Here is a 24,286-nt window from a genome sequence, read left to right on the forward strand (position 1 = left end):
ACCATATGATTGACTGGTCAGTGGATCAACCAATAAAATGAGCATTGTGCAAATTAGTTGGTGTGTAGCATTGGCAATCTGGTTAGTACACCTCTGGTTGTTTATTCAATGAAATATGTATCAATGTGTTGGATTCGTTCCACCTTGTTAGAGCTCATGAATCTAGGTATTGATTGGCCAATTTTATTAGTTGTATCTGCATATGATAAAACAGGGTCACTATTTTTATGTAAACCTTTATTATAACACCAAAAACTACCGGTCTTCACATGGATAACAAACTCAAGACCTTTGAAATATTTATTAAGTCAATCTCATGCTATCATTGTCAGAGATAAAAATAGCCTCTGATATGATGTTACACTTTATTATGTGGCAAGGCTTAGCTCAAAATGTCAAGCTTCGTGTCATGTATCACAAATTAAACGTCTCATCTTTAGTGATATACATTGTACCACGTAGTAAGGCATTCTGCTGTCAAATGCATGTAACCAGGCAAAGGTGAATGTATCAATCAGTATATTTTTTAACTTTTCATTTTAATGACTCTTATAAAGGATATGATTTTAAATATTTGTAGCGTTTAAACACAAATCTAGATTTAGCATGGTAGTTTGTCATGCTTCATCTGTAACCTATAGGCTGTCCATAATCATGATAGCGTATTGAAATATGCTGTCAAGGGAAGCATGCACCCCCAGCTCTTTTCATCAATGCAATCAAAAGCTTCTAGCCACTAGCATATTTCTTGATTTACTCATCAGTATATTACTAGTGAATGTCCAGGTAATAAAAAATCTACACAAAAAATTTATTTTTATTGAATGTATACAATATTTACCATTTTAACTTTTAAACTTCATTTCATGAGAAAAGTGTTTGTGCAGGTCAAATAAATTGAGAGAAAAATAAAACAACTGTAAAAGTGTTTAAATGAGGAACAATTAGCAAGTAACGGATAGATAGTCTGTTTTGCTACAATTTTTAAGATGAAAAATGATTTGACACTGATACAATTGATGTGAACTGAGAAAACAAAATAGAAAACATGAATATGTTGAATTAATAAAAAATATGAGTATATAGAAGTGTGCGTATAAGAAAGGTTACTGTTGCAGCAGAAGTTCGTTGTATTCAAAGTTTTGATAGACAATACTAGTACTTCTTAATACTGGTACAAACGTATTGCTGTGAAGCGCACGAGAGTGCTTTGTGTTCGTACTACATAGATTTCGCGATTGTCTTTAGGAAAAATTAAAAACAGGAGTGTAACGGCACACTTGAAATTGAAATGACACATTTGAAAATTACAAATCAAAAAATAGATAATAGACTGTGAAATGGCTTTAAAAAAATTCCAGAAGAAAAACAAACGCAAAAAGTGTTATTAATCAATAATAAAAAGTACATATTAAGTTTGTAACCTAAGGATAGATAAAAAGTTGAAAATGATAAGAACGGCTTAGCCTAGTGGTTGTGAGCGCTTGTTTGTAGACTTGCTAGTTGAATGTCCCGAGTTCAAATCCTTCGCCAAACGGATTTTTATTTGTAAAACTTTATCGTTATTACTGGAAAGATGAACGACAGACACTTATATATATAATTCATTGGACAGAAATTTCTTATTTCATGTCGCTATGGTGCTCAAATCGGAAAATAATGTTGTCATCTCATAATATGGCTCAACTGGAACATAGTTTGGCATTTTTGAAAAAAACTGTCACAATTTGTTACGGTTTGCTGCCAAAACCGTAGTATGTGATGCCTCGAATAGCAACCTAGCACTGCAAAAAGACAATTGCGCAGTCGATTACCAGATTGCGATTATGCGGTTGATTGTAACAGAGTAACACTTGTTGAGTCTCCTATCTTCATCAGTTGCTCAAGAGTTTCAGGTCAATGCTTTACCTGCAGTTATCTCTAATACCTACCCAATATTGAATTACTCAGTTTGGTACGTCATAAGGCTACCCTCCACTAGATAGCCCATGCTGCAGGCGCGGTAGGTTGCCATGGGCAACACTAGCAATCTATTTTGCGATCTTGAAAGCAGCGGTTAAACCAAGAATAATCACTTTATTATGTTAGCAGCATATAAATAGGAAGCACTGTAAGCGACTATCACTCTACCTGTCGGTCTCACTCACAAGACAAGATGATTTGCGAAGGAAAGATTCACCGGTTCAGCATAGCACTATGTATAGCAATATCACTCTATTTGATGACATGCCTGCCAACTGCCGCTGCTGCTCCTTTGAAGGTACCTCGTCTAGATGTGAGTGTCAAATGCGCTTTAAAATTTTTGATAAATGTATAGTTTGTAGAAATTCAATGTTGATAATTTGGTGGCATTGTCATATATGACAAAATGCATCTCATATTGTCATATATGACAATATGAGATGCATTTTAACTCTGTCATGGCATCACTGTTCCAGTCTAATTTGGGAAAGTAGATAAACTTGACAGTGTTTGTACTTACATAAACTTCATAACTTCAACAAATAAGTCCAGCTATAATTTTATAGTTTCCATGAGCCTAGGCTATTACTCATCTCTCAAACATCGGCTGCTATTCTAGTGAGCGGCAAACATTTTAATTTACACAAATTTTTGCTTAATTAAGATGCACAGCTAAAGCCGTAATTGTAATTTGATAATCTTTATAGTTTAATTTTTAGTGGCACGGGTTCATGACAGAATGAGTTCAAAATGTTACAAAGTTGTTATTTATATATGATTTCTCTGCAACATTTTTTATTAATATAAACAAAATTTTGTAATCAAAACTTCTAATAAACCATAAAGAATTATTAGGATTTAATTTTTTGTTCTAGTCCCTTTACAAGCAACATTGAACATATTTTTTCTGTCTCTCAACAACATGTATAAAAAAAATCAAAAATCCCAAATGTACAAAAGCTTAGTTTTTTTATGGCTATTTTGGATTGCAAGACAAGACAACTAAAAAAATAAAATACACTATTTATTGCATATACAAATGTGTCTGGGAATGAAATTTATAGTTTTGAACAGAGTTAAAAGAATATAGCAAAGTTGTTTACAGTATTGTTGAAACATTAAAAACAAATGTAAATCACAATTGTTTTATCTGCATGTTCTCAAATAATCACCTTTGTCTACAGAGCACTTGATAAAACAACTCATAAATCTTGTTTACCTGTACTCCCTTAATGATTATGATAAATTGAAGTCTGAGGTTAGTGATTCTCTCAGTAATTTTTAAGTTTTTGACAAACTATTAATTTTTTGTTTCTCATTTTCAATGAAATGGAAATGATATAACTTATAATTGTTTTATATACATATGGTTAATTTATACCTAAATTCTTCATACATTTTAAAAATGAACTTCCACAAAAATTTTAGTAAATTTTATCAGAAAGTATCGGTATTTTTTGTTATTTGTGAATGTTTATGATGTTTGAGGTGATTTGATTGTCAGGATGTTTCAAAATGAAAATTGAAAAAACCTGATCGCAGTTAAAACCTCAAAAAAAACATGCTCCAAGTGACATCACTAGTTGCTACTGTTGACATAGGCTAATGCGTTCGAGTTGCAGTGTTACACGTCTGTATTATACCAGTCTCTTTACCACTAATGACCTCATAATTGTACTTTCAAAGATCTGAGCGCTTTGACCATGACCAAGTTTTGTGAATTTTTATCCTGAAATATCCTGGCATTCAACTCACCTCAAGCATAGAAAACAATCGCAAATGATAGAAAAATATAGATACTTTCTGATAAACTCTACTAAATATTTTGTGAAAGTTCATCTTTTAAAGCCGTGCTATGAACTAAAGGTTAGTGGAGATACAGTTTTAGACAGCAAGTATTAAGAAAATCACTGATTTCACCACTCATTTATATTTGTGTCTTACAAAACTTAAAAGCTGTTAACATTTTCAGATGGTATATTGTGGAACAGTGAATGAACAATATATATGTAGGTCACATACATGTAGATATGAATGCAGAATCACCTGTATGTTAATTAAACATTATTGGTCAAGGTCATTTTGAGAATTATTTACCTTTAGGAATCGGTAGAGCAGCAGAAGAGGTACACTGCATGCGGATGGGGAAAGAGAGCGTATAATTCTTCACCATGTGGTATGAAAAATGTGCAACTTTTTAGCAAGAATAAATAGCCTATACAACTGTAAAATGCTTCACTATGTTGATATAAGCAGTCAGGCCTATAAGTATACTATATACAAATATAGTATAGGTATATGGTATGTTATATAGTATACTATATATTATATGGTATACTATATATAGCATACTATATAACATACTATATATAGAATGTTATATTTAGTATACTATATATATTATAAGTATTTAATACTATATACAATATATAGTATAAGTATACTTATAAGTATAGTATACAGTTGAATAAAAGTATTTATATACTACTGCTAACAGCCCTCTACGCTCTGGAAAGTGCGGAGTGTTATAAATAACTAGAGGGTTGGAATAGATTAAAGTTACTGAACTTTTTCCAGGTTGATGTTTCTCTCTGTAGTCGCGACAGGTCTGTTTCAGACTTCTGCACTCTTCAGGTGACTGGTGGTGATACACAAACCAGTCACCTGAAGATTACAGAAGCACAAAACCGACCTGTTGCGACTCCAGAGAAAAATATCAACTTGGAAACGGATAAGTAGCTTTAACCTATTCCAACTCTCTAGTTATAACTACAGTGTATATATACCTACCGTATATAATACTTTATACACTATCTTCGGTTTGGCTGAGCTCTTTCTGAGGTGCAACACTTTTAGCCTTCATCCATAGGTCATCACTTTTACTATTTAAGCTATCTTGTGTCAGCAGCACAATGACTTTCTTAAAACCAGTGAGGCAACCTAGTGGTTTTATGACAGGAAGTGAACTTTCATAAGCATTGGGAGTTATCTCCCTTGTCGGCTCTAAGCTGCACTGATGAGTTATCAACAGCTGAAACAGTACTATCTGTAGCATGAGTATATTACTTTATATATATTTTACATATATTACATTTTATCATATCATGTATAAAGTTTATTATATTTACTTTTTTATTGCAATATGACTTGAGCAAGGTATTTTCAATGCTCTTGTTATCTATGGGGAAGTAAAGGGTACCCCCTGTCACTTAACAAGGAACTGCCTTTTGGGCTACATAATTATCATTGACCTTTCCATCACTATCATTATCACCATAGAGTTAATGCAAGTCAGTTGCAATAAAAAGAATTGCAGCATTGAAAATCTACCAAAGCTAATAGTCTTGTATTATATTGCACAGGCTAGGTTGGTGATACCTCTAGGTACATAATATTTTTAGCGATAAAACTGCCTTTGCAGGTACAGAACATTATGCGTTGAGCAAGAAATCAAACAGCCAACAGTCTCGTACTTGTAGAGAGGCCCTTGAAGTGTCTTCGTATTATATCTCCAGGGCTGAGCATGTAAGTGGAATATAGTCAACATCATATCACCTTGACTGACATATCATTTGATTGCTTATGACACATCAGTGGCAGCCATAATAATAACAATGAAGCACAACCTCTCCGCCATACAGCAAACGCATTCATCTGGGTGGTGGTTCTGTGGAAATGTTGTGAACACTGTGGACTACCGTACAGGATGAAAATATCCGATGGATATAAAAATTCGCGATTTCGCGAGCAGTCAACTCCGCGAATTATTAAATTCCGTGAATAATTAGTTCTATTTTTTATCACAAGGGAGAATAACTACTGCATCAAATTGAAAACTAGTCGCTAGGCTAGTTTTTAATATAACTACTAAACGTAGGTGAGTTCCAAAACATTTTTAAAATCATTGCCTAGGCTTTGAGCTAACACCATTGCCAATGCATCACATTTATTTACAAAATTATTCAAGGTTGTCACGAGATAGGCAGAATGGCGTCATAGCGAAAATAGCCACTAGGCAGTACTAAACGTAGCCGAGTTCCAAAACTTCTTTAAAATCATTGCCGGGGTTCCGAGTTTTATTGCCATTGCAGCAAACTTTACAAAATTATTCAAGGTTTTTACAAGTAGTTCGGCATGGCTTCATCATCGCAAAACAGCTCTCTTAGTCTTTATACATTGAAATCAACTCCATCAATCTCGAATACCGAAGTTGAGGACGATCATGATTCTGATCTGGACATTATGGTATGTATTTGATGTGCTGTGCAGATACGTTTTTCCATTATTTACTGCATTAGTTAACTCTTTTGTTTAAAAAATGATCGCTTTCATTAAATACTTCAGCTATTGTTTTTGTACTTCCTTGACACTTGTTAAGATTTTTTTCTTTTTTGTGTTTACTGCAGATTGAGAATAAAACAACCTACTCCGATTACGAAAACTAGAGACAAGTAGTAATATTCATCAAGGCAGGAATATTGGCAAAGAAGCAACCAGTCAACCTAGACCCCTTCATTGACAACAACTCCTTGATATCGCTGCAGCAAACATGATTAAATTATATATTTTATTTCATGTATAGATATATTATAATTTATTACAAACTTGAGTGTACAAATAAAATTTTACAAACGATGAATGGAGTAAATATAAACAGTTTAGTCTATATTGCGGTTGTCTAGAGCAAAAAAATTAAACTGATACTCTTGATAAGTGAATACTAGCGTGTAATGGCGCTCTCTGACTAGTTATTTTGGTAATAGCAGCTCTACATCGCTGTTACTGTCTTGGGTAGATGTTAAAGACGATTCTCTTGCTACTACATGGCTGGTAAGGAAGTTATCATCAGAACTCTCCTCGTAGCTTACTATTGCAAAGTTCTGCCGGCTGGCCAAAGATTTGTGCTCGTAAAGGCGTTTTTGCTCTTTTTTTAAATCAGATATATTCTTCTCGTAAGTAGCTGCGGTCACTTCTATCTGAATTTCCAGACTTCCCTGAATGATTCGTGATCTTCTAAAAATGACATACACCACCCTTGCAATCATTGTTCTTCCGTGTATGATGAAAAATCTCTCTCTCACACTAAAACAAATAATGAATTGGTAGGGATGGAAAACATGAATATTGCGTTTTACCGAAGAACCAAAGTAAGATTCAACTAATTTAGTAAATGTGAAAAACTCATTACTTACCACAAATTGTTGATTCATCAAAGGCCTCCAAATCTGTGAATATTCGTGAAAACTTCTGAACGCAACAAAGAATTTATAGCTTAGTATGATCCACCCGTGGTTGTAAGCTAAATAGAAAACGGAACGCGCAATGCGCGCAGCCGCGCATGCGTGATGTTAACTCTATTGCTAGACGTAATAGAGTTAACTTTTCCTAGAGAGTGGCAGTTTTCATCCGCGAATAAATTCATCCGCGAATATGCATGAAAAGACAATTTTCGCGAAATATAACTCCGCGAATAAATTCATCCTGTACGGTATATCCAATTAAAAATCTTGTCTTCATCATGAAAGCAGACAACTCCCCATACTCTTGGGATACTTTATGAATGTTCACCAAACTATCAACACTCATTGACAATCTTTCAAATTTGTTTATCCAATGTTTATTGAAAAGACTATTCCTCTGTTTTGAGCTAATAGAGAAAACGCAATAGTTAAACATTCACCTACATGTGTAAGACAAATGGTAAGCATTGGCAACATCACGACTTGAATAGTAAGTAGACCAAACAGCCAAAAGCTAGATCGTGAGCTAGTTTGTGTTCGAATCAGAGACTTGAGCAAAAAATGGTACATGCTTATATCACCTTCCATGAATTAGCTGGTCTCTATTTTAACATGTTTTCAGAATTATGTTATTAATATTTCAATTTATTTTACATATTTTATGAATACTTTTGCAATGAATCTATCTTGCAACTAAAATATTTCCAGGATGACAATCTCTGAATTTTGACCTTAACCAATCAGAAAGCCTGTAACAGTTGCTAAATGTTACATGACAGATAATACAGTGAAAACTTCAAATATGTTCATTTTAATGAAAATCTATGTACATTAATTTTATTCTCAAATCTCCTGACAAACTCGAAACAAATACAATATCGCTCTTGTTAAATGCGCCGCTACATTTCCAAGTTCAGCATGATAATCGAGTGATGATGACACACTTGGGTGGTTATGACAACCTTAGAATTCTATTTCAAGTGTCTTATTTCTCGAGCTTGAAACATTTCATTTTGTCAATATTCCATTAAATCTGAAGAGAAGCAATCTCTGTTTACTTGATTAGGTTTTGAAAAAACCATCTCAATCAGGTGATATATACACGCTTTCCACAAGGAATTACCTCTCAAGTAGCTTGCATACGCAGCCCAATAGTTTGTCTGAAGATATCAAAGCTTTGAACTAATTTATGACGGAATAAACTTTTGAAATTATACATTTTAATTTAGTACGAGAAACCTTACTAAAATTGGAAACAATTAAAACACTCATCTCCTAGAAATATCTGTTTGTATAGCTGATATAAGGCAATAGCCGTGAGCCAAGTTAACAAAATTTCATCTTGCATTTTACAAACATTTGAACAGAGCTAGCGTTATAGTCTAATTACTATAGATATACGTTTTGGTCTATGCTAGCACTAAGCCCAACATTTCCCAGAATTCTTTTCTTTTTGAACCCTATAGCCCTGGAGCACTTAGATTTTCAATGCAAATTGCTACACGGCTTTCACAAAAACAATCCCTTAACCTGTTCATTGAGGAAAATTGTCCTCCATGCGTGTGAAGGGGCATTTTTGTGTTTCTAATTAAGTGGGTGTTAAAGAGGCTGGTTTTTAGGAACCAGATAAAGTTTTAAACCAAATATTTTAGCCACCTGGCGGAAAGTATGGAGGATATGCGTGTGAAGTTTAAATAAAAGCTGCCAATAAATGTGTTTACTCAGACTAACAGACAGACAGAATGACTAAGTGCGATTTATCAATAGAGATTATCAAACATTTATATTTCACCTCGGAACGAACACCTCGGCTAACAGTAACAGTTAGTATGCTTTTAAAATTCATCAAAGTGCCTCTTACAGACCCTTCAGCAGACTTGGTAGATGAGACTATCAGATAAAAAACGGTGTGACAAGCAAATATATGTACTTTTCTTACTAGGCATGTTTGACCATATGGTACTACGGTGATGACCTTCAACCGCAGTCAAACTATCTCCAGGGTGCAATTAAATAGCATAGTATTTCCCTAGAACTCCGATAAGTGAAACATAAAATTATGGGAGTGCTAGACATATAGCCTCTGTATTTTACTCTTTGTAGTATAGAAAGATTGCGGAGGAACAATGCCTTCTCAGCGACTGGCCTCAGCTAGCCTAAGGCACGTACAAACTGACCATGAAGTAAACATTGTCTTCAAGTTGTTTTGTTTTACCATTCATCCACTAAGAATATCATGTTGTAGTCTGGTAAACTTAATTCTATTAATATTATGGATGATGCGTGCGTGCTGTTATTTGTCACTCTGTATGTACATTAAAGGTGTCTTGTTAACTTTTCTTTGCACTGCCACAACATTGCGTAATGTGAAAGAGCTGGTGCCAGTAGTGCCACACTTCATCTAGCAATATGATGTAGGAAGACCTGCTCCAAGAGCCACCTGTCAGTGTGTCAGAGACATAGCAATTCTGATTTATTCTTGGAGTATAATTCCTACAACAGAAAAAATGCTACATTCCAATAAAAGGTTCGGACAGACATAAATGTATTGTTGGTGAATTTATTGCCAGCAACAAGATAATCAATCAGTTTCTATTCAGCCCTGTGTAAGAACTGCAAGATATACTGCAAATGTAATACTTAGGAATATATTTGTAAAATTTTGCAATATTTAAAAAAAATTATTGGATACAACAATATTCGAAAGTAAACTTTTTGTTTGCCGAGTATTGACTAAGATCGAGCAGCAATATACGAGTCAGCAATATATGGGTCAGCAATATATGGGTCAGCAATATATGGGTCAGCAATATATGAGTCAGCAATATATGGGTCAGCACTATACGGGTCAGCAATATATGAGTCAGCAATATATGGGTCAGCACTATATGGGTCAGCACTATACGGGTCAGCAATATACGGGTCAGCAATATATGAGTCAGCAATATATGGGTCAGCACTATACGGGTCAGCAATATACGGGTCAACACCATACGGGTCAGCAATATACGGGTCAGCAATATATGGGTCAGCAATATACGAGTCAGCAATATATGGGTCAGCAATATATGGGTCAGCACTATACGGGCCAGCACTATACGGGTCAGCAATATACGGGTCAGCAATATATGGGTCAGCAATATATAGGTCAGCACTATACGGGTCAGCTCAGATCAGCATATACATGTAGATTGTGATTCAGCTTTAAAGCTGTGTGTGTATTAGATAATAATCATCTATGAGACTTTACCTCAATTACTCTGTGCGCCGATCATCATTATTCAATGAGTTTCTGATCAGCTGATAATCAAAAATAGTTGACTCGTTGAGCTACATTTTTTTTAACAAAACTTGATTACTGGCTAGTGCATATGCATCGTTGGTTTGAATTTAAACAAAACGAACTGAGGGTTGAAATAATTAGTCTTGGCAAAAGACTAGAAAAGAGTGAGTTGTAGTTGGTGACTTTGAGTTGAGTTGTAGTTAATGGTCGTGCATCGAGTTGCAACTGATGGCTGTGAGTTGAGATGAAATAAATGGCTGTGAGTTGTATTAAAATTGAATCTAATGGTTTGTTAAAATAATATTCTGAGAAAATCTTGTACACAATTTTATGAACCGAATCTTGACATCTAATGCATCATGACTTTAAAAAGTTCAAAAAGTGCACATTAAAAAAGTGTCTAGGTGATAAGCATACATTGACAACAGATCCTACTTACTCCTATGCGACAAGTTGAAAGATGTCAGTTGCTACAATTACTAAACATTAGATACACAGCAAACTCCTAATATCAAACAGCAAGTGGGAACCAGCTGATTGTCAAAACAATTAAATCTATTGTACCTGTCCTCTTATCTGGAAACCGTGTTATGCCACAATTGTAACATTTATGAAATTGGAAAGGATTTTAACTGAACAATTTTGTTTCATTTTTCAATGGCAAAATGCTCAACTATTAAATATAATTTGTCGTAATATTTGTAATATATATATATTTGTAATAATTTGTAATATAAAATGGCGCAAGCCTCAATCAGTTGCTAGGCAGTATTGTTGCAAAACCGTGTAAATGTATCATTTCACAAATCCATCGAGTCTAAATTTAGTTTTAGCTTGAATCAGATGAAAATGTGCTCTTGAAATCTTTGCTATAGCAAGTGATTTGTCCTTGCATCCGTCTGTTCGGAGTCAAGGTTAGTAGTTGAGACTAAGGATTGCTTCAGATAGGATTCAAACTCATGACATATGGCTTAACAGCCCGACACTCTAACCTTTGAGTTACTCATGTACCTTTCAGCATTTCAGAACAGTCGTTCTCTGGGCTTTATCGGCCCTCCGCTAGACCATCAAGGTGCAAGTTTATATAATATTAAGATTTAAAATACTAATAACATACTTTTCCAATTTCGCTTTACTTAAAAAATCTTTTTCACCCTTAGAGGATTTCTGACTAATCTATAAAACCGATCACCCATATCAGTTTTGGCTCATAACAAACAAACAAACATGAAAATAAGATCAAAGTTAATCGATCTGTAAATATAGTTGTTTTGAAGAAATAAATAGAGATTGATTCGAGTCTGGTCTTGCCAACTTGAGAAATATCTAGATTCAAAACCATACATGTTATGATGTTTGTAAAATGACAGAGGCCTTAGCTAGGTCTGGGGAAGGAAACCAGGTTATAAATCTAGCTGTTCTGATAAGATAAGATCTAGTCATTACCTTCCAGAAGAAACCTAGATCTTTCTGCAACTGCGGATGATGTATACATACAAACAATATACCAACAAATAAGTATTACAAAGGCTTACTGACACAAAAGAATTATGAACATAGCTCAAGGCTGCAATTGAAGGCAACTACCAAAAGCAATGAAGTGCATAATGAACCCAAGCAAGGTATCACATTGGATTGTTGCGTGCAAAGTAACTGGAGCCAAAGCTGATAAGGGTAAATAAAAACATGTTGAAACTTGAGACATTGAAAAATACAAGGTTTAGTAGACATCTAACACTTATTCGTGTTGACATTTTATAACATAATCATGATGCGAGTGTCAGCACTCTCAAATAAAACGACACGAGTCAGCTTTAAAATGTCAGAGAATAACTATAAGGTTCTTAGCTTGAGACCTCGGATTGCTGCCACTCGCTATTATAGCGGCCATGACACTCGACGATGTATCTATCACTATAAGAGTAATAACAGTAGTGTGTTGAGCCTTGCATCCCTAACGCTGTTGGTATCACATCAAAGAGAACAAGTAGAAAGTAACGAAATCCTTACGGGCTTGGTGACACAAAATTAGGATTAAAGTTGTCTCTCTTGCTTTTAAGACAGTAGGTGTTCGGGCTTCATTAAGCTTCATGATAATGCGTTTCTAGCGAAATTAAATTGCTAGAATAGATTGTAACTAGGAACAGAATCTACAAACTCTAATAAACAAACTGCCGAAAGCTTCATGAAATCTAGTCAGAGAATTTCATTCCTTACATGCAAGTCAATCCTGAATGAACGTAGCTATTTTATTGCTAGAGCTTTGCGGGATATTAAAAATTTTTCACAGTGAATGAAAGAGTGGACAACTCCTATTGCATAAGTAACTGGTTCAGATTAAGAAGCAAACTTGGCTTAATATGATATATTCATTTAAAGTCAGCAGGGGTTCCATCAATAATGCATATTCATGAACAATTGAAAAGTTGTGCCTACCTGTGAGTGGAATAAGTTGAGATTCTCTGCACGCCTCCGAAGGCCCTCTCTGATGTCAGAAGGGCTAATAGCATTATAAGATGCCTGCAAGTATTATGAAGGTGGACTGTGTTTACACACCAGATTAATCATCATCATAAAACAAGAATACTGTTGATACAAATGTTCTCCTTTATGTGATTGAATAATTCCCTCTACTGTTCATGATGGATAGCCCAAACTACGATACAACTCCAACTACTTTACAACTTAAACTATTATATAACTCAAACTATTATATAACTCAAACTATCGTATAACTCAAACTATTGTATAACTCAAACTATTGTATAACTCAAACTATTATATAACTCAAACTATTGTTTAACTCAAACTGAGATATAACTCAAACTACTATACAACTCAAACTATTACATAACTCAAACTATCGTATAACTCAAACTATTGTACAACTCAAACTATTATACAACTCAAACTATTGTACAACCCAAGCTACTATATAACTCAAACTACTATCATATAACTCAAACTGTCGAATAACTCAAACTATTATATAACTCAAATGATTGTATAACTCAAAACTATTGCACAACTCAAACTATTATACAACTAAAACTATTATATAACTCGAACTATCATATAACTCAAACTATCGTATAGCTCAAATTATTATATAATTCGAACTATTGTATAACTCAAACTATTGCACAACTCAAACTATTACATAACTCAAACTATTACATAACTCAAACTATTACATAACTCAAACTATTACATAACTCAAACTGCCATACAACCCACACTATTATATAATTCAAACTATTGCACAACTCAAACTATTATATAACTCAAACGATTATATAACTCAAACTAAGATACAACTCAAACTATTGTACAACTCTAAGTAAGAAATGTAATTACCATTGAATCAGAAGGCTGTCCAAAATTCTGAGCTGCGTTGAGAGAAGAAAGCAAGCTAAGAGCTGTAAGGTCATTTGTGAGCGTCATGCGCTGCGCAAGCCAATCTGGATTGACTGGATTTTGCAGGGGTTTGAGTCGATCAAGTGGATCAGTCGTGGCGGACGTCTCAATTCTTATCATAATTGCCAAATCAACTATCTACACATAAACAAGAAGCTTGAGAAAAAACATTTCTATTTATAGCAGTATCTACTACGAATAGAACATTCAATAATAACCTAAACTAATGTTTCTGACACCGACTGAAAGATGAATCCCTTTAGGTAAACATCGAAAGGCTGGAAACATAAATTTCGAAGTCATAAAGTTTGAAATAAGACCGACGACTATGGTCATTTTGATTCGGTCAGGCAATCCTTAACCTTACACAATCAATATTTTCCCTATCGCAGTGTTATCTGCCGAGAGTGCTTGTTGACTTGGATTCATTCTATAACTCACTCATTTTAAACAAATCCTGCTTTAGATGAAATATTGGCCCTTCAGAAATGTCAGTTGGCTGACCTTTCAACTTTTCCCCATGATCACTTTTCAACCGCTAAAGTGCAACAACACACACTTCTACTATACTGTTTTTCTTCAACTCAAGTAAGTTCATTTAGCTAAGTCTAGATGCTCTGATACCACTAATAAAAACTAATACAGTAGAAAGGTATTACCCTAGGACACTTATATTTCGCTAGTATTTAGTTTCGTGAGTAGCACACAGAGTAAAATTTCGCTGCAACTTAATTTCGCGGCTCTGATGAGTGCGAAAATATAGTGGTGTGAAAATAAATGCAGTGGAAAAAACATTACATTCCTCAGGTCCAGTTCACTAATAAGAAAAAAATTCAATTTGGGAATAGTTCGTATTTGTAAACCACAGGTTGAAATGTGTGGGTGAGATCGACAATTCAATTTGATCGCTTGCTGCCATTTGTTTCTTAGACTATCAATGACGTCTAGGTCCCTCTCGCCGTGACTTTCACACTCGAATCCCAAAAAGAAGAAAGTAGATAGGTAACAACCAACTTCACAACCAAAACTGTATAACCCTTACACCGTCATAAACGCATTTATGCGTTTTCTAGGGGCCACTGACATAAACGCAGTTTCTGACTTTCTCAGCAATTGTCTGGTAACCTGATTTTATTATTTGTTGACCACATAACCCACAGTCTTTAAGTGTTTTATGAAATTGACTGTGCTGTCCGAAGATTTCTCTATATAATATCAGCCTAAAACAACGAAGCAATTTTAAACTTTTGTTTGAGAATTTCTAATCTAAAAACGAACATTTTTTTGTGAGTTCATTAACTACCTCGTGCGAGTCATAAAACAGGTAATTAGTTGTTGATGACATAACAGACAATTTAGATTTTCGTGATTATACAGATAATTAAAGTAGAACTTGAAAAATACTGTATACATATCATGAAGCAATATCGGCAATTTCGGTAAAATGGCTGGCACTAGGCCGGTAACGAATTTGTACATGATTGGCAGTGAAAGAGATAATGTGGTTGGACCTGATGAGGGTTGATATTGTTTTTGGATAGGAATAAAATTCACCACTGCAATAATTATTCTTCAATTTTACGACTTCACCTACCAGACTTTAATTCATCCTCATCAGTTACAAATTCGGTGACTAAACTGATATTGCTTTGCCATGCTGCTCAGTTGGTGTATTAGCTATAATGAGTTTACCAGAAATTTCCCATTTATCCTAACCACAGACGAAAGTTGCCTGCATTTCTAATATTACGATTTTATTGTGGATATCAATGAACAAAGCTATTTAACTTCGCATTTAACTTTTCGCTCGTTTGTTATGATAGTTTAGTTTCGCTCATTAAATTTTCGCGAGAGGATTACACCGCGAAAACGCGAAAGTTGGATGCCGCGAATACATAAGTGTCCTAGGGTAAGCTAGATATTGGCACAAGTGTGTATTTCATCATCCGCTAGAGGCTGGATCAACAACAAATCATACACCTCCACCATAGACTCATAGACATAGACCTCCGCCAACTACTATGGGTGAGTCTTAAAGTATATAAAACGAGTTAGCTATAATATAAGAATTTGTTTATGACCTATACTGACCAAACACTCGTAAATCAGGAAAAATTCTGAAATGACTCAAGCATTGAGCCATTTCGATTCCTTGCCTCTTACATGTTCTATTAGAGTGCCATCTAATAGAACATGTAAGAGATATGACATTTTACAAACGACCAGTTTTTTTGGTTTAATTGTATGCATTTTCGGATCATACCACTGCTTGTGATTTATGTCTATATTGAAGTATTAAAATTATAAAACAATTCTAATGTTTTTGCTGAGTTTGATAGTAGGATTAAAGTCGGAAAGTTGTTGACGTACTCTGAAGAGAATACCTTGGACGTGATGTTACAAGTGTAAGTGTTCAGTGAGCTATTTCTTTTTATTCAAACTTAATTTCAGCAAAAATATTGCCGTAAGCTTTAAAAATTTGAAGTGAATCAATGAAAAAAGAATCTCTGTAGAAAAATAAATTCTCATCTGTACAATGATAGAAGATGTTAGTACACAAACAGTTTGTCTTTCAACTTCACTTCAACATTTTGTATTGTTTTTGGCATTCGCTGGAAGTAGACATGTGTGGATGGTCATAATTCCTACATGCCACAGCTAAGGTACTCAACCAAATGGTATGGACATGCCAAGAAAGGTTAGAAAACCACCCCACATGACTAGCTCTGGAATATCAGATAAATAACATAACACCTACATTAGATGGCTTTAGCAAATAGATAACTTTTGAGCACTGAAGTAACAAAATTAATGAAAAAGCCAACATCTGCAGTCGGTAGATGAATGAAGACAACTGACATAAAGTAATTCACCCTACTGACAAACATGATTAATTGGGAGTGTAGAAATAAGGCTAGGAACCTATGAATGAATATTTACGATGGTGGCTCAACTATTTACTGAAACCAGAACTGTCACGTACAACTTTTATCGTATTTTTTAGGTAAATCAGCCACGCTGATTCCGATTTTGTACTCAATATAGAGATTGGTCCACTAACCTTCAAAGTCATTCAGGCTTTTTTAAAGCGTTTCAATATCCGTTTCGAAAACAACACAACTGGCATTACAAGCTCCGCTCATAAATATGTGACGAAACCTAGCTTTTTCAGGAACGGAAGTTCGGATTGTTTAGTCCGATTTAGAATAATAGAGATAGGTGTCTTAAAACCCATTATTATCTAAATCCAGCCTGTAAAATAATTTCAGTCTTTTATGAAAGGTATATAAACTATTTAAAATTGCTCGTAGCTTGTTACATGATGTTTAAATAGGCTGAACGCCGAGAAAAATGAGCTCAAAGAGCGCGGTTTTATCACAAGCGAGCGTTGTTATCGCGCTTTTTTAAATATGCAATGTTAAATAGCTTATCTACCTTTCAGAAAAGACTGAGATTATTTTTAAGGCTGAATTTAGATATTAATGGATTTTAAAACACTCATCTCTATTATTCTAAATCGGTCTCAGCATCCCTACGTAACTTCTATTCCTAAAAAGCTAGGTTACATCACGTATTTATGGGCGGAGCTTGTTGTGACGATCGTGTTGTTTTCGAGACTGATATTACAACGCTGTAAAAAAGCCTTCATTACTCTGAAAGTTAGTGGACTAATCTCTATTTTTAGTACAAAATCGGAATCAGCGTGTCTGATTTACCTAGTGAATACGATAAAAGTTGTACGTGACAGTTATGGTTTAAGTCACTACAAAACTACAAAACTACATCACTCAAACAAAAATAATAATAAATAGTACTTGAATAAAAATCATAGAGTATTTTACTGTTTCCCTACCTTGTCTGAAGTTCAAACGACAAGTTATTAAAGATCCTTCACCAAGGTCAAGGTCTCTTCTAGTTAAATAATTTATTATTATTATTATCTGGCAAAAAGGAGATCTTAGCACAAACCTCTGCAATTGTCTCATGCATGCAATAGGCAACGACTTCTAGACAAACTGGAGAGATCTTGTATTGCTGCTCAATGTCGCCAAACAAATACTCTCGTACTTTCGGAGATTTCAGTCGCTTTCCTAAAAATACATTATTAAAATGTTTTCTTAGAAAGCTCTGAGCCAAAGTCTGAACTAGTGATTCGATGACAACATAAAAACCATATCCTCCGAAGTCAGTAAGCCTGTGTCTTGATAATGAACAGAACCGAATTCACCACAGCTGACGATATATTCTCACATAATAGCCAACTTAATAATGGCAAAGGATTTGTTAAATTGGGAGATCTGCGTCAATTTGCATAGCTCTAATCTTACACAGGGAATGACAAGAAACAGTTTCTCAGATAATCCAATATTTTATACTCCGTTCAGCCACAGATGCAGTGATAAGAGTTAATACTGCACTAACTAGAGCTTAATATTAAAACTATTACTATAATAAGAGCCGCATCCGTCTGTCCGAAGCCCCACTAAAAGTGTTAAGAAAAAAGAACCGTTTAGGAGCCAAACCTGGATATTCCGACTTCCACCCAAACGCGCTACCACCTGCGTCATTTGCCCACCTTCCCACATCTAAGAATAAGTGTGCCCATAGTTATTACACATGACGATCTCTCACGGAGCGCAGGAGTACTAGTCTAACATAAAGTTAGGCAAATAATTTTTACTCTGAGCATCAGACATTTTATTTCAAACCATTTGACCCTAAAATGACTGTTTCGGGTGCGGATTATGCGCATGAGTCTGCAAATCCTTCACATAAGTTGTAATTAAACTCAGAGAATTTCACCCTACTTTGATAATAAAGATTAACAAATGCATTGCATATCAATACTCTGCAGTGATTAGCCCAATGAGCATGCCATAGTATTCAGAATTTGTTACAAAATTCTTTACTGTTGGGGAGTTTTTTTAGCACTGGCTTACACGCACCAGCTAGACCAATGCGCGTGTATGCAACTGTAGCGTCTACGCAGCAGCATACATACTGTAACCGAAAACAATTATAGATAGCGCTACAGACAGAAAACTCCTACAGTATAAAAGGGTGTTAAACAATTCGTGTGGCAATAAGTTTTAGGTTGAATGTTTTTAAAACATGGTCTAATAACATTTTAATGCTTCATCACCAATGACCTTAACCGTAGTGTTCCGATCACAACAATTTTGTTGACTTTCATGATTGATCCAGAGATAATATACCAATGCCACCATAATCCCTAGCATGCACCGTGATTGTACAAACATTGTAAGTGAATTACGTATGAAAATAAGTTGGCCAAACACGGACATGGTGACAAGAACATTGAAATCTATTGGAGTAGATGGGTGCTTTTATGGAGACAGTATTTACAAAAAACATTCAAGTTATCTCCAACAAAAACTTCTCTCTGCCTCTATATAAGATATCAGCATATAGCAAGCTAAATACTAACTGAACACTGTTTACTTACGCACTAACAAGCAATAACTACATGTATTACCATTTGCTTTCAATGAGTGAATGAATTAATGAATACAGTATAACGTAAATTCCACGTAACGTAAAAAATTTAAGTAAAGTTGTTGTTTCATTTTGTGCCCATATAAAGTAAAGCCTCAAGTCGGTGCAAGTTCTCAACTTCGATTTGATTTCGATACAAGTCTCATAGTTAGACATAAAAATATCGTGTTCTCTTTTGCCGCACTTGGAAGAGAAAACAACGTATAAGAGCTAGTAATTCGATAGTCTATTGCGTCGTGAGAGATCGTCAGGTGTGCAGATAAAGCACAGAGAATATGTATGTGCACAATTATTCAGATATTATAGGAGCCCTTCAAGTTTTCCTAAGCTAACCAACATTTGTGTGAATGATGGGGACGCTATACCACCGAGAAAGCATAATAATTGTGGAGACTATGTATGTTTAACTAATGTGTTTAACAATACTTGTTACAAACCTTAAATTACCTACCTAGGTTTATCTGTCGGGCCTCATGAAACTTCATATATTGGTCCTCACTCATCGTTCGTGACATCATATCCTGTCGCTAAAACATCAATATGACCATCAATAATTGTGAAGATTTTATAAGAAAACATTCACGTAGCAAACATACGTACCAGCAGTCGCCTCTGCTTTGCCACATCGACTAAGTTTTCTTCTAGGACATCAATTAGACTACCCGCTGTATCAATTGCTTCTAAAAACTGTTGAGCCGTCTTGAGGCGTTTGCCTTTGTCTGGATCTGAAAGAACACAAAGTTGGGGTGGGAAATCCCTTACTAAACATCGTTCCTTACTTGCTATTCAGTTAAATGTGGTGGTTGTGACCGTGCAACTTCGTAGACTTGGAGAGGGCAAAAACAGATTGAGTTAAGTTTGGGGAGATTTGAGGTGAACTCACCTAGTAGTAGAAAGAGCTAATAACTAACTGCTACTCCGTACTACTACATGTACTCTGCTACTCTGTACTACTACATGTACTCTACTACTCTGCACTACTACATGTACTCTGCTACTCTGTACTACTACATCCACTGTGCTACTCTGTACTACTACATGTACTCTACTACTCTGTACTACTACATGTACTCGACTACTCTGTACTACTACATGTACTCTGCTACTCTGTACTACTACATCCACTGTGCTACTCTGTACTACTACATGTACTCTACTACTCTGTACTACTACATGTACTCGACTACTCTGTACTACTACATGTACTCTGCTACTCTGTACTACTACATGTATTCTGCTACTCTACTACTTACTACATGTACTCTACTACTCTGAATTACAAGCAAATTCTTATTTTGTTACATTAGAAGATAAAAACATAGAATCCTATAGAATCCTTCCACATAGAATCCTTTTGTCTACCGCTAACGAAAAGCCAACCAATAAATGTGAACCAAATATTTCAATAAAATTTTCACCATAATAGCTCGTCGTTTCTAATTATTTTATCTGCTTGACACATCAACTAGCTTCTTTCTCAACTCGTTAAAAGGGCAACGAGAAAAATAGGAGTTATGCTACTTGTCACACAAACTCATGTGGCTTTATGTTCGGGCTCTGACCAGTGTGTGGCCAGCCTTCACAATATGTATAGAACATATAATATATACATGTAAATGTAACAGGTTAAGAGAGTAAAGCTTGGGAACTTACTCTGTAACAGGCAGGGTAATGAAGCCAATGAATTAATATAGCCAAGCAAATGAATTGATACAATGTTGTATGGTTGCTTTTGGAATTATGAATGAGCTATGAGAAATTGTCTTCTCCTAAAAATGAATAGCGTCACAACCGTAATGCAACTTTCTATGGCGATATTCCCTTGAAAACAACCAAAAATTGCTGCTTCAGTATCAATAGGAGCTCCCTCAATGAACCTCCAAAAAGTATTTATGAAACCACTGCTCTCCATTTCATGTTCACAATTTACCCTTATGTGGTTCGTAACGATACCACATTCTACAAAAATTGGATTATTTGCAAACGGAAGTAGAGAAAATAAAATGTATAAAAATATACAAAGATGTATAATAGCGATAATACCTGAGTCAGGAGCAAGCTCTTTGCCTATCGAACTTTTCATATCCCTAGATTTAAGGTAAGCCAGCAACCTCTGTAGCTTTACCTTGAAAAAAAATTGTTATACATGTGCATGTATTTGATAAATACGCATGGTTATGTAAGCATGCTTACAGACACGTAGAGGCCAGGCCCGCATTCCCTGGGGCGACTGGCCGGCTGAGCCGCCCCAACTTTTTAGAAACTTTCCGCGGCTAAGTACAGTCAAACTCGGGTAACTCGCCCTCGGATAAAATGTAACATTTCATCTCAAACACAAGGTTAACTCGAACGGATTTGTTTGGTCCGTTCCCACGCAATGATAAATTGCTTCAGATAACTCAACCTCAACATCATTTATTCGAAAAGTTATTTGCACAACGGCTATGGAGACGGTTTTTATCGCTGTAGAATATCACTTTATTCCAAGCCATAGAGACAAACATCAACTTTTAGTAGTTCTTAGGCGTCATTATTATTATCATCATCAGTGGCAAAATATTCTTGTTAACGACCTTGATAAAGGTTTGCAAAATATCAAGTTTTACCAAACATCCGCTTGGCCATGTCCCATCGAAAGCGTGAAAACCTCCGTATGAACTTAAAATAAAATCGGCAAAATTGATCTTTGTTAAAACGCTCAAAAGAAAAGGATGTCTTTTTTCTGAGCGTTTTAACTGCGGTCAAGTTTTGCCTATTTTAATTTAAAAACGTCTCGTCAGTCACATCACCTAAAACAAAACAAATCTAAAAAAATAAAAAAATGTTGATACTTTCCAATAAAATCTTTTAAAACTTCACATGAGAGGCCCGGCTGAGGCCCTACATAAGAGAAACCTGTTGGGGGCTTACACCGCCCCCTCAACACCCCCAGGTGATCATAACTAGTCGACTAACATTAGCCGCCCCAACTTGCAACCAGTGAATACAGGCCTGGTAGAGGCACACGATTGAAGACGTGGGGCTGTTTGGGTTCCAATAAGTTATTCTTCATAATTTTAAGCCTTGTGCACATGAGAGCCCTCGATAGGGTCCATTGAGAAGAGCTTAGCCTAACCATGCCAATGAATTATCAAAAGCTATCATCTGAAACTTTTGTAAATACTTTCATGTTTTCAGGCTACTATCAGATTCATCAGTAGAGTAATTAACACGACCATCACAGATTGATGAAAATATCTTTAGAAGATAACTCCCAGATTAAGGGCATTTGTAAGACTAAATGAATATTTATATGTTTTGGTATTTTGAAGTGTGTAATCTTCTATGGTAAGTGTGTACAGAAGTCAGAAGTGCCCTTATTGTATGCCACTTACACCGTGGTTACATAGGCTGCCCAGGAAAGAGACAGGCTGGCAGAGACGACTGAGCTTATTAAGAGATATATTTCTTCCTTAAGCGAACCACCACCTCTTTTCTCTGACCAGCCAACTGCTAGCGAAACAGTGCTCATAAGTTTACAAACCGCTTACAAGTTTTATCATTGATCGCGCGGTTTTCCATTTGTTATCATGACTGAAAGATTAAATTATTGTTAGCAGAAAAAAATTATGAATTTAACAATGTTACATCTTGGTGACAGAAAACTAGCAAGGGCATATCGACCAGACAATATCAAAATACTTTGCATAGTGATCACACAAACTAGACACTATCAAAGTACTACACATAGTGATCACACAAACTAAACACTATCAAAGTACTACACATAGTGATCACACAAACTAGACACTATCAAAATACTACACATAGTGATCATACAAACTAGACACTATCAAAGTACTACACAGTGATCACACAAACTAAACACTATCAAAGTACTACACATAGTGATCACACAAACTAGACACTATCAAAATACTACACATAGTGATCATACAAACTAGACACTATCAAAGTACTACACATAGAGATCCCACAAACTAAACACTATCAAAGTACTACACATAGTGATCACACAAACTAGACACTATCAAAGTGTACACTACATATAGTGATCATACAAACTAGACACTATCAAAGTAGTACACATAGTGATCATACAAACTAGACACTATCAAAGTAGTACACACAGTGATCACACAAACTAGACACTATCAAAGTACTGCACATAGTGATCACACAAACTAGACACTATCAAAGTACTACACATAGTGATCACGCAAACTAGACACTATCAAAGTACTACACATAGAGATCACACAAACTAAACACTATCAAAGTACTACACACAGTGATCACACAAACTAGACACTATCAAAGTAATACACATAGTGATCACACAAACTAGACACTATCAAAGTACTACACATAGAGATCACACAAACTAAACACTATCAAAGTACTACACATAGTGATCACACAAACTAGACACTATCAAAATACTACACACAGTGATCACACAAACTAGACAATATCAAAGTACTACACACATACAGATCAACTGCACTAGTTAACCTCTCTGATTAATATATGTGTACCATCAATTAATGAGTTAAGTTCGTAGAGGAAGATTCACCTTGTTACGTCTAAAAAGACAGAGAATTTCCTCCAGGTCAAGGCTGTTACTCTCCCTTAGAGTGGAGATGTCCGCAAGCTGGCACATCTGAAGACAAAACATCAAGATCAACAAACAAACAAACAAACAAGATCAACCAACAGATTTGTAATAGGACCTGATAGAAATAATATAAGTAAATAATATTAAAATTTGATGAAAAAATATTTAGGCTACATCACAGTACTAAAAATTTGCTTTAAAATATCTGTTTTTCCAGTATTTTGAATTAAAATACTTTATCTAAGGATA

The 24,286-nt window shown here is 35.1% G+C and overlaps 1 protein-coding gene across 2 annotated transcripts in view; it reads right to left on the minus strand.

Moving 5' to 3' along the window:
- Positions 1 to 8,966: 8,966 nt before the first annotated feature.
- LOC137408366 (transcription initiation protein SPT3 homolog) overlaps positions 8,967 to 24,286 on the minus strand; it is a 55,552-nt gene continuing 40,232 nt past the window's right edge. For both annotated transcript variants that reach the window (XM_068094866.1, XM_068094867.1), the window contains exons 3-10: positions 23,996 to 24,082; positions 21,463 to 21,544; positions 20,020 to 20,144; positions 19,871 to 19,946; positions 17,872 to 17,993; positions 13,843 to 14,040; positions 12,922 to 13,005; positions 8,967 to 9,695 (exon numbers count right to left, since the gene is read on the minus strand). In XM_068094866.1, the coding sequence (XP_067950967.1) occupies positions 9,654 to 9,695; positions 12,922 to 13,005; positions 13,843 to 14,040; positions 17,872 to 17,993; positions 19,871 to 19,946; positions 20,020 to 20,144; positions 21,463 to 21,544; positions 23,996 to 24,082 (816 nt within the window). In that variant the 3' untranslated portion in view covers positions 8,967 to 9,653. The remainder of the gene's footprint in view (positions 9,696 to 12,921; positions 13,006 to 13,842; positions 14,041 to 17,871; positions 17,994 to 19,870; positions 19,947 to 20,019; positions 20,145 to 21,462; positions 21,545 to 23,995; positions 24,083 to 24,286) is intronic.

The sequence above is a fragment of the Watersipora subatra genome, chromosome 11 (genome assembly GCF_963576615.1).
Source record: "Watersipora subatra chromosome 11, tzWatSuba1.1, whole genome shotgun sequence".
NCBI classification, from domain to species: domain Eukaryota; kingdom Metazoa; phylum Bryozoa; class Gymnolaemata; order Cheilostomatida; family Watersiporidae; genus Watersipora; species Watersipora subatra.